This window comes from Petaurus breviceps, unplaced genomic scaffold (assembly GCF_028583685.1).
Source record: "Petaurus breviceps papuanus isolate PSGF00001 unplaced genomic scaffold, PetGlider_PUasm1.0 490, whole genome shotgun sequence".
Taxonomy (NCBI): Eukaryota; Metazoa; Chordata; class Mammalia; order Diprotodontia; family Petauridae; genus Petaurus; species Petaurus breviceps.
In genome coordinates this window covers 16,612,459-16,632,544 of record NW_027186352.1, presented here as the reverse complement: position 1 = coordinate 16,632,544, position 20,086 = coordinate 16,612,459, and the positions used below count along the sequence as shown (strand labels likewise).

The following is a 20,086-nucleotide window of genomic DNA, read 5'->3' as shown; positions in this document are numbered from 1 at the left end:
TGTCTATAGCTGTAAGGGTTATGGGATTTAAAGATCTTCCATGCCCCATTGGACTTGCTGACGTAGCAGGAAGGGGCGGAGCAAGAGGAAGCGGAAGCCAAGCTAGCGTTCCTGCGGTGGCTGGCGGTGGTGGTGACGGCGGCAGCAGCAGAGGCAGTGGCAGCGCGAAGCCCTTTTTGAGTTAGGACTGCTAAGGACTTTCTGCTAAGGACTCCTGCTGAGGACTGCCAGGGGCCGGAGCTGCTGGGAGCGCGCTTCCAGGATGCTGGGTGGTTGCTGTGTGTGGGGAGAGGAGGACCTTTGCCTGAGGTAGCCTGTTCTGTTTTAAAGGCTTGAAAATGTGGGTGCTTTCTACTTTATCTACCTGTGCCAATATCATAACTACTCTGATGGCTTTCACTTTCTGGTTTTGGGACTCAGTCTTTTGGTATCTTAATAAATTTTCTAGTTTATTTCCTCATATGGCAAACATGACGTATTTTGTAATGGATAATTATATCAGCATATTTGTAATCTCTATAGGCATTGTGAATATGGCATTGCTGATAGAATAGCTTAGTCTCCAACTTCCTTGCCATTTTGGTATATTAAATGATTTGTCCACAATTACATACATGGAGGACTAATAGTTAAATGAATGTTGATAGATGGTCTCAACTCTCACCTCCCCACTTGACCCTTTTGTGTCACTTGGTTAATATTACTGCAGAAGCATAAATGGGCCATATGGAAGTAAAATGACATTGCACAGGAAGAAAGATGTGGATAGACTTAAAAATATATATGGTCACTCCCCAGACGGGCTCCTAAATTATCAAGCTAGTTTAGAGCTGGGGTTATTTGAGAGGTTGGAAAAAGTGCAGCTTTCCAGTAAAATCCCTACAGTGGAACCTCTTTCAGGAGAGGGGATGAGGGAAGGAAAGTCCTCTTACTCAGCTTTGGCCATGGCTTCTCTCCCCCACATGTCCTATATCATCTTTTGCTGGAGGACGAACTTGAGAACTTTGAAACATTTTAAGGATTTTAGACTTCTGTAAGCCCAAACAAGATGGGATTTTGGTTGTTTACTTTTTGGAGTTGTTTTCCAGGCTCGGGCTAAATTGTAAACATTTCAAGGATTAATCTCCTTTGAATCCTGATAATTTACATCTGTGCTGATTCAAGTAGGTTTCCTACCTTCTGACTCTAAGCCAATTAGGGGGTGATTCTTTGTTATACATTCTGGGAGGTTGGCATTTTGCTTTGCTCATTTAGATTTGCTCATGAGCAGGATCTTTTGATTTCCTGGTTGAGACTGAGTAGTTATATGCTCAGAGCCCTCTGACTGCTTAGAGGTCTGTGCTCCCTTGATCCAGTGATTTATGTAAATTGCATAGCAATATTGCCATATTCAGAGAAGTAGAGCCCTGTCTATTGGTCTTTCTGTTAATTTCTTTGCTTGTATTTTCTATACTCACTTCTTTCTCTGCAATTAAAGTAGTATTGTTCACCGTTTTAAAAATGTTTTTCCTTTATCAAGCAGATAAAGAACTTCTGCTAGCAGGCCATCCAGCGAATGCTAGGGTGCTTGCTAATACAACTTTACATCTTTCCATACTATCTCCAGATCAGTGTCTACATTGGAAACCAAGAAAAGTGACCAACTATTCATAGCCTCAACAATTGCCTCAGGGAAACTCTTTGTTTATACCACAAGGAGGATTTCAGGATCCTGGTTTTGTATGTTACCCTTTTACCTTGTGTGTTCTCTAACCTTGAGTCCACTTTCCCGAGATTCTTCAGGTATTAAGAAGGGTATGTCATAAATTTGGGGGGAGAAGCTTGTACTCATGATTTTTATAGTATCATTTAACTAAATATTCTGGTAGGAATGGGCCTGATGCTGTGAAAAAATGAGCACTTGTGAATGGGAGTTTACTTAGCCATGACGTAGCAGGGATATTCACTCAATGATATTGTAGAATTTAGTTTCAGTAAACGTATACCCCTCTCTGTGTTTGATATATGTATGTATATATAGAGATAGAGATACATGTCTGTGTGTTTGTGTATGTATGTGCGTATGCCTGGCCTTGAGAACGGGTTGTATTAACTCGCATAGTCTTGGGGCTTCCACAAAATCTAAAGGTCATCAGTCCCACCTGGATGGGCCTCTTGTATCTCTGGATGACCAGAAAATGACATCAGTATAGACAGTCTATCAGGAAGCTGCCAGTGGAGATACTATTTGAGCCTTGCTCCATCACTGAGAAAAATTCCAGGTTCACCAATGTTTTATGGAAAATCCACCCTTGCTTGTATCACAAGGTGTTGGTTCCATCATATACTTATCTCTTTCTAAAAAATAATGTCGTTTGGGGATTAAAATGGTTCTCAAGTGGTCATTTTGGTAGGGAACACACTAATGTGGGCTTGAAAGGGCATTTGATAATCATGTGACTCAGGAGTAGGAAACCTGCATTTCTCAAGACTCGATTCAGTTAAAGGGACACACTTGAGGACCTAGAGGGCCTCATGTATCCTTGAGGCCACAGGTTCCCCACCCTTCACCTGACTCCTCAAAGGCATTTCTAGAAGTCTAAGGGGGAAATTTAGCCTTGTTCTGGAGCCAGAGATTAATTTAGGAGAGCAGGAGTTAGGACTAAGAAGTTCAGCATTTTTATTGTCCATCTGTGATTTAAATCAATAAAAGGGTGACTGTATTTCTTCTCAACTCCCAGCTGAATTTACATACAATTTAACAGCCTAAAACAGGGGTGGGGAACCTGTGGCCTTGGGACCACATTTGGTCTTGTGTGGCCTTTTGCTGGAATATAGACTTTACAAAATAAATCCAAATTTGTTCTGTAAAATTTGGATTGTCAAAAGGCTGTACTTAAGGACTAAGAAGGCCACATGTGGCCTCAAGGCTGTAGTTTCCCCATCCCTGAAAGGATTCTATGAGAAAATATTCATTCAACATAAGGATGCCAATAAATATTATGAACAATATTAATAATATAAATATATTATTACATAAACAGGGAATGCATAGAGAAATAGGGCTTACTTAACAGAAACCTGACATACAGAATACTTCCACTGAAAATATTCACTATGGTAAGTGAAAACTTTCCCCATATACAGCAAATTCATTATCTTTAATGCCTCTTTCCAGGACATGATTTTTTTTTGCTAATTATTATTTTGAACTGGTTTTAAGTTGCTTTTTTTTCAGTGAAAGAAAAGAACCAGTTCAATTATAGAGAATTGGGTCATATCACTCATCTGAAGGAAAGGAACCACTCTCTTGAGAAATAAGTAAAGAAAAAAACTCTGACTCTCTCTTTGAAATCATGGCAGTGATAAAGAGGAAACACTCAGCAATTATCCTAGTAAAATTTAGTCTCATGGTTGATCAAAGAGAGTTTTAGATGATTGGCCATAAAACTGAGGACAAGAAAAAGAAATACATAAACATATATTAGCATTTCTCCTTTCCCCAACCATTTATCTACATTTTGTATCATAGTTAGATTTCCAGGCAACAGGAGTCTATTTTCAGGAGGACAGCTGAGCTAAATCTAGAGAAAGTTTTCACCAGTAGGCCTGCCTTGTGGTGATGAATTCTTTGGCCATGACTACCTAGGAAAACAAAAGAAAAATACAAAATGGTCCTGAGGCCTGTGGCCTTCTACTGCTATAGAATCCATGACAGAGAGATAGAAGGAAGGAGGGCATGTGGTGCTAGTAATCACATAGTTTACACTATTTATTGACTTGTAACTTAGTGATTGATACTCTAAATGTCAGATTCCTGTCTAATGACCAAAGAATGGGCATCCTCTGGGAGGAAGTGAATCATACTGATATCAACAATTTCACTATAAACAAAATAAACTAACAGAAATATGTTGTAGCTGATATGGAAAGAGGGCTTATAAATTCTTAGAGAATCAAGTTGGCAGATTTGGCGTTCTAATGAGTACAAAGGCAATGAAAATTCCATTTCATGTGATATTTGATTTTCTTGTCTGCTGGCAAAATATCTTTTATAGAGAATAATGAAGAACAGGATTAGATTTTTCACATTAAATGAATATAACCTTTAATAGTTTGTTATATATATAAAATTTGGGGCTTCAATGTGATGGTAGGAATAAATGAGATTAGGAAATATACATGAATATGCATATATAGAAATATATATGAATATTTGAAAATATTAATTGTGGAAGAAACAATACAGACAAATACTTATAGAATATGCACAAACTTTATAACTTTTTTGTATATTGTCTTTGAGAGGAAAGAAAAATATTAAGTGCTGGTTATAACAAGGGCTGCTCATATAAAATCAGACCATGGAAATGTTAGAGAAAATATCTAAATTAACATAAAATTATGGGGAAAAATGAAAATACACAACTCAATAAATATGTAATATATAACATATATGGTACAATGTAAGCAACTTCATCTTAATGTATCTAAAATGTGCAAGAAATGGGATATGGGTAGAGGAAACATCTATAACAATACCTAGTATTTGATAATGCTTTGAAGTTTACAGAACTTTACAAATATTATCTCATTTTGTTCTCACAACAACCTTGGCAGGTAGGTGATGTTTATATGCCCACTTTGCAGTTAAGGAAACTGAAACAGAGTAAGTTTAATGTACCTGTCCAAGATCACACAGTTAGTGTATGAGGCCAGATTTGAACTCAGATCTTCCTATCTCAACATCTGGCATTCTATCTACTGTGACACCTTAAACTATAATAATTTCAAAAGGAAGTTTAATGATATAAATCCATTATCAAAATCACTAGTGAAACAGAACCCCCAAAGCATCTCAGAGAAACCTTGATTAGCTAAGCATAGTTATAACAAGCCCAGACAATAGTGGTTAAAAATAAATACATATTTACATTTTTAATACAAGAGAAAGTTGAAGATTACATGGAGTAAAACCTCATAAAACAAGCAAAAACATTGAGGATTGAATTATACAAAGAGAGTTTAGGGAGGGACCCCATTAAGCAGTCATTCTAAGGGCATTTAACTTGGAAACCATAAATTGTTGCTTCTAGTGTGGGGAGAAAGGCCATTACAGGGAACAAAGATCATAGAAGTAGCTAGACTAGACCAAGCATCCCCAACAAATTATGTGCCATAGCTAAGAAAATGGTGAGCATATTGAGGACAGTCAGTCAATAAACATTTATTAAGTGCATACTGGGTGCCAGTGCTTGGTACTGGAAATATGAAGAGCAGTAAAAAACAAAACAATTTCTCCTCTCAATAAGTGGAAGAAAACATGAAAATGACTATACACATACAGGATGTACAGAGGCCAGACTGTACAAGCATTTGAAGAGGGAGAGTTGACAAGACATGCAAAAGTCTCACACCTTAAAATTACAATGAGTTTTCCAGTTAGTAACAACAGATATTAGCCTATATACCCCATTTTTAATTTATGTGGTTTATGAGAATAATATATACAAATCTTTAATGGAGATACTAGAAAGAAGGAAAAAAGCAAACTTCCATAGAGCTCTCTGGAATAAAGGACTTCTTTACTCTCATACAATAAGATAGAACACTCTACTTGAGATTTATTATGAAAAAAAATAATAAAACTAAGAATTTTATCTAGTAAAACAAAATGCGTCCTTTGAGCCTTTCCTCTAAAAAGATACATACCTCAAAATTATGCAAGATATCATTCATACTAACGCTAAAAATGTAGTCACATAGATAATTTTGTTTGAAATTTCATCATTAAAATCTTCAGAAGTGATATAAAACAGGAAGAAGGATGCTTGACAAATGATTCCAGAGGTGTGCAAGTTGCAAATGGATTTCTGATTGATGGTAAAGTCATTCAAATGCTATTGTTTCCTGGTGATATGAGGGGTGGGGGTGGGGGGCATCAGAGTCCCAGAATATCTCAGGTTTTTTGGACAAGATCCATAAAAAGAGTTTGGCCTAGCAATCCACCACAGGGAACTCTAGAATGGCTATCATCTTTGCTGTGATAAATCATTAAATGGACAGCCTAAATAATCTATCTATTCATGTATTTATCTCAGACAATGAAAATGAACAATGTATTGAGCACATCATAAAAAATAAAAAATGAAGAGTAGACTGAATTGATTTTATTAGCAAGTTATTTAAATTTTGTAGTATCGCTAAATTTCTCCCTGAATCAAAATCTGCCTTTCAGTAGCAATACACTTCAGAGCTGGGTTGTAAAGGCAAGTCATGGAACAGGATAGTCTCCAAAGAATTGAAAATGAATGTTCATCAGGAGACAATAGACAAAGTCATGGTTTATGGCGGTATCTTACAGCACATAATTAACAAATCAAAGAAATATGGCAAACTGGAACAAAGGATTCCATCAAAAGCACATCTTAGTGAAAAAGAATATGAACTCATCCTGTGAAAAGAGCAAGAGATAATTTATGATTGTTATCTTCCTAATTCTCCCCTGGGATTCTTGTGATGTCAAGATAAAGTGCAGACAACTACCAAAATGACTGGTGAGACAGGAATGGGTTGAAATTTGTATACTTTAAGATAATATGCACACTTATAAGAATATGGTTCCTTTACAGTATTGGATTTTTAGATATCTTAGCTCTCTGTTTTATAAACTAGCCCATAAATTTCAGAATAGGTGCCTAGGATTAACACTATATCTGACTTTTTTTTTTGAAATATAATTTTAGCTTTTGATATTTGAAGCATCTTCAGTGACAAAATTGATCCAAACACTACTGCTAGGAATCAATTATCAGAATGATTTATTTTTAGCTATTTGGGAATAGTTTCCTTCATAATCCACTTCAAAAAATTTTCATGTAAAAATCACCTGGTTTTTTTTAAATAATTCATCTGGATGATTTTAGAGAAATCAAGTTTTTGTAAAAAGTCTTTGGTCTTTGTCCCAATAGCGGAAAAATCCACCAGTAAATAAACAATGATTTTTCTGTTTTCTCTACATCAATTTTCCTTATAATTCATTTTTAGTGAGTAGACTGAATTCATTGAGATTTATTACCAGCAAAGTGTGATCTCTATCTGAACATTAACTTATCACCATTCTGGAATAGTTTTCAACGTTGTGCGTTTGCTTAGTTAATAAGATAGTGTTCCATTTTGAATTACATGAGCCCAGGCTTTGTCAGCAGCTTCCCTCCCTCCAAACCTCTCAAGTCATGATCATATTAAAGTCCAAATCAGATTATAATTAGCCACTTGTGTCCACTACCAAACTCTGAAAATTAGGAAAAAATCATGCATAGAACTTGGGCCATTTTCAAAAAGGAAAGTCATATGACTGCCAAAGAGTTATCAAACAAAATTAGGAAATTGACAGAATCATAAAATTTCAGGATTGGATGGTGTCTTAGCCATTATCTAGTCGAACTAAATATCTAAAGGAGTGTCCTTTAAAATTTACCTGATAAGGTATTGAACCATGTAAGAAGTATATTAAATATTCAAATATCTTGCTGCTGTTTACTTATATACTTCAGGAGGGAGGTATTGAGTTCTTCCTAGTTGAGACTTCAGAGGATTTGTCAGTTCATTGTGGAAAGTTTTGATGAGAACTATGGTGATTCACAGAGAAGGGAATTGCTTTGAAGGTTAAAGCTGTTGTGTCCAGGAAGACCTAATTCAAGATTGACTTAAACTTTGATATCTAATTGTCTTCATCTCAATCATGTGGGTGCTCTATCCATCCATCTACAGATTCTATTCATTCTATCTTGTGCACTTTTATCTTATCTTCCACATAATATCTAAGCTGTATACCGTTAACACAAGAAATAAATAAATACCATGATAGCAGTAAAAAAAAAATTACCTGATAGGAGTTACCTCTTCCATGTGTCAATTTTTCACATGAGAATAATAGTAATAATAATAATAATAATAATAATAATAATAGCATATTGGACTTTACAAATATTCTCTTATTTATCCTCTCAATAAGGTAGGTCCTATGGAATTGCATTGACATTGCTTGCTAGGAAATGATTACATTTGCCTATGTCTCTCTTCTAATTTATCATAACTCTCTTTGATTATATGAGAGAAAAGTAACTGTTGACTTTTATCCCCTACTAGCACTGGGATTCTTACCTTGGGAAAAGCATTGGACAGAGAAAGCACAGACCGCTACATTTTGATAGTCACTGCTTCTGATGGCAGACCAGATGGGGTAAGTGAAATTCCAATGACTATGCCTTAATAATGAACTTAAGACTATTAAAAACTAAAGCAAAAACAAGACTGACTATTCTATGGCTAGACAACAACACATTGGAATTGTGGACATGTTTCTTTATCCTGCAGTCACTTTCTGGTTTGGGACAAACCAGGGACAAACCCAGTTACTATTTGGAGATTTTCCATTTTGAAAATGTAACTGTAAAATCTTAAAATTCTGACAGTTGGTTTGTCATATTGGTGCTATTCATAATTAAAGACTGTGTCTGTCTTCCATAGTATGTGGTAGGAATGACATGGTTAAATAATTGTTTAAAAGAAGCCTTGGTGTTTTAGTGCAGGGAAAACTCATCATTCTCTTGCCATGGAACTTACTTTGTATGCATTTCATATATACTTATTTGTACTCTTCCTAATAGAATGCAATTTTTTGAAGACAAGGGTGGTTTTACCTTTGTTTCTGCATTCCCAGAACATAACATACCAACTACAAATGGTATTTAATTAAGTAATGTTTGTTGAATATGTTATTCAATGGATCCTATAATTAGAAATGGCATTCACAAGAGCTAATGCAGTCTTGGACTGCTTTAAGAGAGATCTGGCTTCCCAACAATTGGGAAGGGATAGTCATTCTGTTCATTGTTCTGATCATACCACATCTATGAAATTGTGTTCAGTTCTAGTCCGGTTGGTGTAAGAAGGCCATTGATAAAGAAGAGAGGTCAAAGGAAAGCACTTTCTTTGACACCATGCCATATTAAGATGCTTTCCAGAAACAAAGGTTACTTCTTCAAAAGAAGAGAAAACTGAACCTAGGGGCAGGGATCCATGATAACTGTTCAAGTATTTCAAGTTCTACCATGTGAAAGAAGTTTTAGATCTCCCTTTAGGGTCCAGAGGATAGAATCGGGAGCTGAGGCAACACTCAAGACAAAAATCATATAGGACATAGATCCTTATCTGACCTCCAAGGAAAACCAGGGATCAATACAGCCACAGTGAAGAGTGAATGAATTCCAGGCATGAGGGACAGACTGGGTCAAGCTCCAAGAATACCTCACAGTTGGAATGCATCATAAATGATGGGAAGGAGAATAATGAGAAAAGTCTGGAGAGGCTTGAAGACCAAGAGGATAAAGTTGCTATTTCATCCCAGAGTAATTCACATGTGTTGAAGGGGAGTGATTTGGAGAGTGAGACTGGAAGCATACAACCTTATTAGAAGGCTGTTGTAATAGTCTAGGCAAGAATTGATGAAGGCCAAAACTGGGATTGTGGCTGTATTAAGTTCTGTATCTCCTTTAGATTCTTGCCAAGTATTTTACATGTAGTTGAAACTAAAAGTTGGTTGGATTTATGATTTTAACCTGTCCTTAGCATACTATAATACTTCAACAATCTGTAATTTCAACAAATTGTCTGTAATCTTTTCACTACTACAGATTGCATAATCTTCATACCATTACAAATTGACAAACATTTACTAACCACTTACTATGTATCAGACACTGTGTTCTGGCAAAATAAATAAAAGCAAAAATCAGTACTGCCCTTGAGGAGCTTACAATCTAATGGAATTGGTGTGAAATATGGCGATATGTAAACACCTACGTACAAACATATGTATACACACATGTGTAAATACATGTTTATATTTGTATTATTTGTGCATATTAATTAAAATGTATATATGCAGACAAAAATACACATCCATATGATGAATTGAAGATACTGTCAGAGGGAAGGCAGTAGTATTGTGGGGAGGGTCCTAGTGAAGGTGGTTTGATGCCAAATTCAGTGCTCTTTCCCCTATGTACCACACTGCCACAATCACAGTGACTCTAATTTCACTAGGCTCCTTCTAGGAGGCCCTTTACCCACACTGGTTCTCGCCAATAGGGACCTTCCCCCAGGTTTCTCACAGGGGTTGTAGATTTTGGGAAGATATGATCAACTCCACATTTCAATCCCTCATAAAAGGCAGTTTTCAATGGTAGGAACTACAGGAAAGCCCCCCAAATTCCTCTTTGGGATTAAGTTTAGGTTCCCTTAGCTGCACATCTAAATAATAATACAGCTTTCCTTTGATAGCACTGGCTTTACCCATTTGAAAACAGGTGTACCTAAGACTGAGCCAGAACAGAATAAAGTTATTCCCACCTCCAAGAGCAATTTTCCAAATTATCTAGACTAATTTTATAATCCTAGAATTTAGGGAAATAGATTTTCCTTTGGGTAAGACAAGTTTCTCTGATATTGCATTCGTTCATTCACCTACATAACTAATATTTATTAAGCATGTTTATTATGAACAATAACTTAATTGACATTAATATGTTTATTAGTAAAGCGCACAGTTCCTTTTTAAATGGGGGAGGAAATACAAAATGTGGGGTTTGCCTTCATACAGTCTGTTCTACTCTAGGCTGGGACTTCAAAGAATAGAGATAGAGTACTATACTTGATTGATCTAACTATAGGAATTGGTGATAACAATGACAATAATGATAATGATGATGATGATGATGATGATGATGATGACAATGATGATCTCACATGTATGAAGTAAATCACTTTCCCTACATTATCACATTGATTCTTTTCTTCTGCTTTTTGGTGGGCAATTTGGGTTAAGTGACTTGCCCAAGGTCACATGTCTAGTTTTTGTGTTAAGTGTCTGAGGCCAGATTTGAACTCAGGTCCTCCTGACTCCAGGGCTGGTGCTCTATTCACTGTTCTACCTAGACATCCTATCACATTGATTCTTACAATGATCCAAATAGCATTTGGTGAAATCATACACAGAAAGACTATGGAGAAGTTTGTACTACTGCCTGCATCTCTGTGCTGTTCAGGTTTCCATTTTGTTTTTGGTCCCAGAAGGTGATGGAACAGCTCATTTAAGAATCCCCAATAATTATCTCTGCCTGGAGTTGCAGGCAGATCCGTGTAGCCTGAGATGGTCAGGACAGTCACTGATTTATACTCAGTAAGACAACTCAGAACTTGAAAGCTTTTTGTACAAATGTACCAATCTATAATAGGAAGACCCCAGATATTTCAGAATTCAACAATCATGTGTGAGCTAAGAATGGAAACCAGAGGTCAGTAGAAATCCTTTGGGTGCTTCTATAATCATGTGTCTATAAGACACATTGCTTATTTGGGCTCTCTACTTGACCCCTCATTTCCCTGTAGAGGAAGTCTAATAAGATTACATCAGCTCAGTCAAATGATTCCTTAATGGATCCTGGTAATTCTCCCATTTATTATTATTGTTAGGGGCAGATCATTTATCTTGTCCATGTAGGACACACTCAATGAGGAAACTCCTTCTATCCCATCAAGTCATTGTGTAATTCGTTCCTTCAGGAATTCTGCATACCTTTAGTTAGATTTCTTTTTCCCCAAAATGGCAAAAAATAGCTTAGGTGACACTGCCAACAGGAGGTCTTCCTAAGTTCACAGCTGTCAATGTTTTCTCCTTGGAGTAGCATTGTTTACAGCTCCGAGTATTATATACTTTGAATTTACTTATCTGCATACCTGTTATATTCCTTCCCCCACCTCTATGGAAAAAAAAGATCCTTAAAAGCTGTCATTATTTTATTGGGAGGGTGGTTGTTTTTCTATCCTAACACCTAGCACAGGCTGTTGAGTAAAGGTGTGTAAAACATGCTTCTTTAAAAAAAATAACTGAATTTTTAATTTAGTGATTGGGAGTAATAACAATCACAGCCTCCAATCAGCCACTCACTTGGCATGGGTGCCCGCACATTAATCAAACTTCAAGCCCCCAGTGGTGGAATATCTTGGAGTCATATAATAAGTATTAGGATCCATAAGAGGGTGAGATCAACTCTAAGAGAAATGAGTAAAATAAAATACAGAATCACTTTGACATTTTGATCCTTTTTCAATATAATATGCCTATATCAGACACATGTGGAAAAGTCAAAGGGAGTTTCAAGAAGGAAATAATTAAAGGAATGAAGAACATGCCTCACAGTGAAAGGTTAATGGATAACTTGACTTGACAATGACTGAGGGGGAAGATATCAAGCAGGAGGAGGAGGAGGAGGAAGACTTTGACCCAGAACAAAGATATAATTAGAATGTAATAAAATGAAGGGAGAACATTGATGTGAACCATCAAAAGAAAGTCATGGTTATGAGAAACATCATATTATAAAACAGTAAGTGAATTACCACTCTACTATTGTGAATATTTTAATTATGGGCATTAAATTAAAAGAAATGAGTTATGAAGAACAATATTCCATGGACAAAAACTAATGAAGATGAATTAGTCTATTCAATACATTATTCATGTGTCCATCTAGGAGCTAGTCTTCTTAAGCCATGTGACAATTTTAAAATCCCCTTTGTAATTGAATCATTGGTTCTGATATGGTTTTATAATCCTTTAGCCATATTTTTCTAATCCCTGATTCTGATCCCGGGTCCTCACTTGATCATTCTTCAGGCTGTGATGCCTCAGAGTGAGTATAAACAGCAGTTGTTTGTTTTGGCCAGAAACTCTGAGAGGATTTCCCTCCAGGATTGATTATCTTTGACTAGGTAAAAGAGGTCATTCCATGCCTCCTTTCTTAACTAGCCTTTAATCACTGGGAAAGACCTTAACTTAAAAAGCCAAAGGTCTCCAACTGGATCCATGGCTGTCTCCAATCATCCTGATCTATATCTTATAACTAGGCCCAGATCACTCCAGAGGAGAGAGTGAGGCTGGTGACTTTGCACATCCTTGCTTCACTTAAATTCATTTCATTTGCAAGTGTAGCAGCAAGCACCCCAAGCCTCCTCAGGGTCGCTGCCAACACAGGTTCTTAGATCTGCTTTGTTAAAGGAAAGTGACTCAAAATGGGTTAACAAGCTTGCTTTAATCAGTCAAATATGTATCGTTTACCTAGTTCAGGGGAAAAAGGTCAGCACCCCGAACTTCACAGAATTATCAAGACAGAAACAGATCAAGTACACCGTTTTCCAAACTTTGCAACCATTTCATCCATACCAAACAACATCTGGGTTTCAAAGCCAGGGGGGCTCTGGACAACGGCTTCCCAGAATTTCATATGATCAAATCACAGAACACTTCTCAAAATGGGCCCCAAAACAAAGCTACACATCAGGGATTATATGGCCTTCTCCTGGCTCAGAGAATGTAACAACCTTATTGACTCACTGGACAATCAAGAAGTATCTACTGAAAAACAAGCCTCCCACCCCAGGCTCCAGGTGCACTTCAGCCTAGAGGCAGGGAAGATCTTTAAATTTACATTCCCAATGACCCTTTTCAAGAAAGGACAAAAAATAACAACAATTCTGACCCTGAAGACATACAGGAGAGCCACACTGCTGGTTTTGACTATAAATGGGCCAAATCTCATGTTTTGCATTGGAATACTGCTCATGATCTTTTCAATACCAACATTCTAGCATTGGTGCTGTAGTAGTGGTTGTAATGAATGGACATTATAGACTCTGTCATGTCAATATAAACAATGGGAAGGAGTGTGATGACCTTGAAAAAGTCCCACAGATATTGTAACAAATAGGGAATTTTGAAAGAATTTTACTAAAGATTTTCATCAGGCTAATACATGCCAATTATTGAATAATTTGAGAACTGCCCTGATATTCATGATTTCAAGGTAAAGGAGGGAAGTTGCTAGATTTTTGGATTGACTAAGTGGCATGAATTAATGAAGAATTGTGGAAGCAGCTGCCCAGGACAAGTGAGCACAGAGAGTAGGGTAAAACCCTTATCTGTCATGAAAGTGAGGTTAGTTTTTTCTCAAAAAGCTCTGAAACAATTCTCAAGATATAATTGGAATAGGGCACTAAGGTTTGAGTTCTTCCTATAGCTTCCTTCAAGGCTTAAGTATAGAATTCAGCTCAGGAGGAGGCAGACTTGTTTTCCTTTAATTATCCGATGAGAAGAGCAGTCTGGGAAACACAGGGCTGGGGAATCATGCCAGTCAATCAGTGTTGTATTCCTACCAAATACCATGTCTCTGCTGTGGCTAAGAAATCATTCTTTATTTAAATAGTGTTTTTTTTTCAATTATATGTAAAAAATAACTTTCATTAAAAGAAATTTGATTTACAAATTTTCCTCCTCTCTCTCCCCTCCTATGCCTCCTTCCCAAACATGTAAGATTTTTAAATAGGTTACATATAAGCAATTGTGTAAAACAAATTTCTTATTAGTTCTACTATGATAAAAGAAACAGACCAAAGGAGGAAAAAAAAACACAAAAGATAAATTGTAAATGGCTTGCTTTGATCAACATTGATATTCCAGCAGTTCTTTCTCTGGATGTGGATAAGATTTTCCATCATGAGTCCTTTGGAATTGGCTTAGATTACAATATTTCTGAGAAGAGCAAATTCATTAATAGTTCATCATTACACAATGTTGTGGTTACTGTGTACAAAGTTCTGTTTTTACTCCATTTTGAATCAAATCATGCAAGTCTTTCTGTTTTTTTTTTTTTTTCTGAAATCTGTCTCCTTGTCTTTTCTTATACCACAATAGAATTTCTTTACCTCAAAATACAACTTGGGTGGCTAGGTGGTGCAGTGAGTAAAGCGCCAACCCCAGAGTCAATAGGACCCAAGTTTGGTCCTGGCCTCAGACACTTAACACCCACCTACCCACAACCCCCCCAAAACAAACAAACAAACAGAAAAACTAGCCTTGTAACTTTGGGCAAGTTACTTAACCCCAATTGCCCTCCAAAAAAAGGCAAAAAAAAAAAATACCACAACTTGTTCAGCCATTCCCCAATTGATGGACATCCACTCAATTTCCAATATTTTGCACGACAAAAAGAGCTGCTATAAATATTTTTGCACAAATAGATCCTTTTCATTTTTTATGATCTCTTTGGTACACAGAATGAGTAGTGGTCTTACTGGATCAAATGATAAATATAGGTCGATTGCCCTTTGGATAGAGTTCCAAATTGCTTCCCAGAATGGTCGCATCACTTCACACCTCCACCAAGAGTGGCTTATTAGTGTCTCAATTTTCCCACATCCTTTACAATTTTTATCGTTTTCTTTTTCTGTCATATTAGTCAATATAAAGATGAGAGGTTGTATTTCAGAGTTGTTTTAATTTGCATTTTTCTTATTTCTGATTTAAAAAAATTAATATGATTATAGATAGCTTTGATTTCTTCATCTGAGAACTGCTTGTTCATATCCTTTGACAATTTATCAATTGGTAAATGACTTGCATTCTTATAAATTTGACTCAATTTTCTATATATTTGAGAAATGAGGCCTTTATCAGAGACACTTAATATATAATTATATCTCAAAATTCTGTTTCCCTTTTAACCTTGTTTTCCTTTGTGCAAAACCTTGTTTTAATTTAATAAAATTAAAATTATCCATTTTAAACAATTTCATAATGTTTTCTAAATCTCTGTCAAAAAAATCTGTTTGCCATAGAACTGACAGATAAATTATTCCTTACTCTTCTGATTTTCTTATGGTTTCAAACTTTATGTCTAAACAATGTACTCAATTTTTACCTTATCTTACCATATGGTGTAAGATATTGATCTATATCAACTTTCTGCCACACTGTTTTCCAGTTTTTCCAGAAGTTTTTGTCCAATAGCAAATTCTTATCCCAGAAGCTGGGCTCTTTGTTGATCAGTAGATTACTGTGTTCAAATTCTACTGTGTCTCGTGTACCTAATCTACTCACTGACGCACCAACTCCATTTCTTAACCAGCACCAAGTACTTTTGATGATTGTCACTTTATAATACATTTTTAGATCTTCTGTAGCTAGACCAAGCTCCTTGGCATTTTAAATAAATTTTTGACCTTTTGTTCTATTTGATTATTTATTATTGACCTTTGGTTCTTGCAAATGAATTTTGCTATTCTTTTTTCTCTCTATACTCCTAATTGCCGTAATAGTGATGCAGTTCTAAACACTGACAATCATCATCTTCCTGTGTGGCGACATGAACAGTTTATCTTTACGGACTAACTTCTTTTTTGGTTGGTTTGTTTCCCATTTACCTTTTATGCTTCTTCGGAGGATTCTATTTGAAAATAAAGTTTTCTGTTTACCTCTGTTTTGTTCATCAAAAATGTTTGAAATTTCCCTATTTCATTGAATGTCCATTTCCCCCCTGAAAGATTATGCTCGCTGTTTCCATGCAGTTGATTTTTTTTTAATCCAGACTCCTTTGCCTTCTATGATATAATAGTCCAAGCTCTCTGATCCTCTAATGTACAACCTGCTAAATCCTGTGTACTCCTGATTATGACTCCTTCATAGTTTAATTTTTTTTTCTGGCTGCTTACAGTATTTTTTTCCTTGCTTGGAGAAATCTGAACTCTGATCATGATATTCAGGGGAGTTTTCATTTTTTAAGTCTTTTTTTTCAGGAGGTGATTGGTGGATTCTTCTAATGATTATTTTGCCCTGGTTTGAGGATATCAAGGCAGTTTTCCTTGATAATTCCTTAAAAGCAGTTGTTCCATCTCTTTTTGTGATCATGGCTTTGAAGGGTCTAATAATTCTTTAACTTTATTTCTTGGATCAATTTTCCAAGTCAGCTGATTTTTTCCAGTGATCTATTTTATATTTTTTTCATTCTTTTGATTTTATTTAATTGATTTTTGATGTCTCATAGAATCCTTATCTGCCACTTTCCCAATTCTCATTTTAAAGAATTATTTTCTTCAGTGAACTTTCATACCTTTTTTTCCCCATTGTACTAATTCTGCTTGGTAAGGGGTTCTTTTCTTCAGTAAATTTTTGAACCTCCTTTTTTATTTGGCCAATTCTACTTTTTAAAAGAGTTGTTTTCTTTTTCTAAGCTGTTCACTCTTATTTTCATGGTTCTCTTGAATAACCCACTTCTTTTCCCAATTTTTCTTCTACCTCTTTTAATTGATTCTGAAAATACTTTTTTGACCTCTTCCAGGAGAACTTTTGGGGCCAGACATTAAATTCACATTTCACTTTGAACTTTCACCTCTGTTGGCCTGTGCTTTCCTTTTCCCCAAGTGATACAGACCTTTCTTGCAGTCCTTCTAAGTTATCTTGTTTTAGAAATTTGTTTCACCACAACTTTTGTGGGTTCTGTTATTCCAGAATTTTTTTAGGTACAATATATAAATTTCTTTTGTGGGAAATTTGAGAAAGCTAAGACAACTCCCTGACTTTTCATTAGCATCTTGACTCCAACCTCTACAAAATCTCCTTTTCAAAAAGTACTTAGAGGCTCTGCAAGTATTTCTTTTCATTACAAATTGAACCTTTTTTGTACAAGACTAAACCGAATCAGTTTTCAGGTTATAACAGATGGGTTACAATTTACATTATTGTAGGAAACAGCCAAAGCAATGGGACTATAGATCAATAAACATATAATTATCTCTTTTGTTTGGCTTTTAAATTACTCCATGGACACCACTATGGATGGGACTAAAATCTGAAGGAGAGAGGGAGAGACCTGGAAGCCAATTGCCCACATCTTAGAGGAAATGACTCTCTCTAATTTATAATCCCTTACAAATATGGGACACAGAATTATCAAACAAACAACAGTGAGAAGATAGGCCACATTCACATTTTGTCCTATGTGTCAGAGAGAAAGGGTTCTGAGACTTTAATTTATCATTGCTGAGAAAGGACATGCCTTTTCCTTTCAATTTCAGGAGCATTTATCCTTTCCTTAATCTTATATCTAAACAGTAGTGCTTAGTCCTATGTTCTCAGTGATGTCTGGTTGATGGAAATATATCCTCAGAAAATAAATAACCTCACCAATGAATACTAAAATCTCCCCACTAAAAAGAAAAGAATGGTTTTGTCATTATAATGATTTTTTTTCCTCCCTCATAGATCACATGGAATCAGCATCCTTAGACTAATGTAGACTGATAGAAATAACTATCTCTCTTAGGTGTACAGGGGAATGAACTAACAATGCTTGGAGTAGATGAAGTTTTATCATTAGCATAAAGTACAATACATCTAAGGAAAGGAGGGAGACGTGTGCCTATGGAGGTTCAAACAAAGGGAAATTGTTTTGTTTTCTTTTGTTTTGTTTCTCATTGAGAAGTCTAGCTTGAAAACAAACATCTAAGATCTATGGAGGCAGACAGAATGGATCTCTAACCCTGATTCTGACAACCCTAATTCTTACTCTAACTTAAAGGATACAGAGACTTTAGTGGGGCTTCAGGGTCCCTCCTTGTTATTGAATACCATGGCAGGTTTCAGAAATATAGAGCTACTTAATGAAAAGCTATGCATTAAGTCTAATACGTTAGATCACAGATCTGATTCCACATCAGGCTGAATGTCAGGAGGTAGGAAACACAAATGGCTAATATGGAATTCAAAAATCCCTTTGTAAATTTAGCCCAGAGCAGGCAAACAGTTTTTTTTTTTTAAGTCCTTATGGGCACAATGTTCTGTTGAATTCTAACATGGAAATGTGGGTCCCCTGAATTTTTCGCTTTCCTTTCAGTGAAGCACTTATCAATTCACTACTTTATTTAAAGCACTCTGTAAGGCGTCAGGGTATAGTAAGAAGTCAATAAAGGTTTGGTGAGAAATTGGCTTTGGAGGAAACAAAGACAGCAACAACAGAAAGTAATCCCTGCCCTTAAATAAAGTATATTTGTGTGAAATAAGGAAAATCATATTAGAATCAAGGAAGGAACGAAGGGAGGGAGGGAGGGAGGGAGGGAGGGAGGAAGGAAAGAAAGAAAGAAAGAAAGAAAGAAAGAAAGAAAGAAAGAAAGAAAGAAAGAAAGAAAGAAAGAAAGAAAGAAAGGAAGGAAGGAAGGAAGGAAGGAAGGAAGGAAGGAAGAAAGAAAGAAAGAAAGAAAGAAAGAAAGAAAGAAAGAAAGAAAGAAAGAAGGAAGGAAGGGAAGGAGGAAGGGAGGGAGGAAGGGAGGGAAGGATGGAGGGAAGGAGGAAGGAAGGAAGGGGGAGGGAAGGAAGGAAGGAAGGAAGGAAGGAAGGAAGGAAGGAAGGAAGGAAGGAAAGAAGGGAGGAAGGAAGGGAGTGAGGAAGGGAGGAAGGGAGGGAAGGATGGAGGGAGAGAGGAAGAAAGAAATATGCAGAGAGAAAGGGGGAGGAGAAAAAGAAAGAACAAGAGAAGGAAGAAGGAAGGAAGAATGAACAAATAGAAAGATAAAACCACTCCATAACTCAAAGAACTTCTGTTCTAAAGGAGGGAATGACATATACAACAGACAATTTTACTGGTCAGATGGGAAGGCCCAGTGGTCCTGAGGGTGCAGCAGCAGGCACATGTTACAGCATGTTAAGTATCATGTTCATTGCAGTTGGTGTTGGTTGTGTTAGAGACGGTGTGGTCCTCCCGTAAGTGGATTGGTGCCCCGGGTGATGACCATAGTGTTGGGTTAGAAATACAAACAGGGACCTACTGTGACCCTAGATTTCCCAGTTTACCTACTGGTCTCACCAGTGATAATTGCACAGTTGATTTTGAAGGAAGTCCTTCATCTAATTCACTCTCTTAAATATTCAGATATCTTCAGGCAATCTAAAAACAGTCACATACAATAGAAAAAATAGCATTTCTTATATTTTCTACTTAATGGCCTTATCTTTAGTCGATTGCACTGATTCCAAGTCTTTGGTAGGCTTCAGAAAAGTTGGTTGTGCCATTCTCAAATCTCTATTTTGCTTTCACTACAATGTACTGAAAGACAGTTTCAGTCGCTCTGGCTTGCTTAATAAGCTGAACACTTGTAAATAAATTACCAGCTCTTTCCTGAGGATCAACTTTGATAATAACCCTTGTGTTTCCTA

At 36.3% G+C, this 20,086-nt stretch overlaps 1 protein-coding gene across 1 annotated transcript in view; it reads left to right on the top strand.

Annotated features, from left to right (window-relative positions):
• LOC138172037 (protocadherin-15-like) overlaps window positions 1–20,086 on the top strand; it is a 2,287,527-nt gene that overhangs the window by 1,896,281 nt on the left and 371,160 nt on the right. The window contains exon 20 of the mRNA XM_069101643.1: window positions 8,131–8,224. Within this exon, the coding sequence (XP_068957744.1) occupies window positions 8,131–8,224 (94 nt within the window). The remainder of the gene's footprint in view (window positions 1–8,130; window positions 8,225–20,086) is intronic.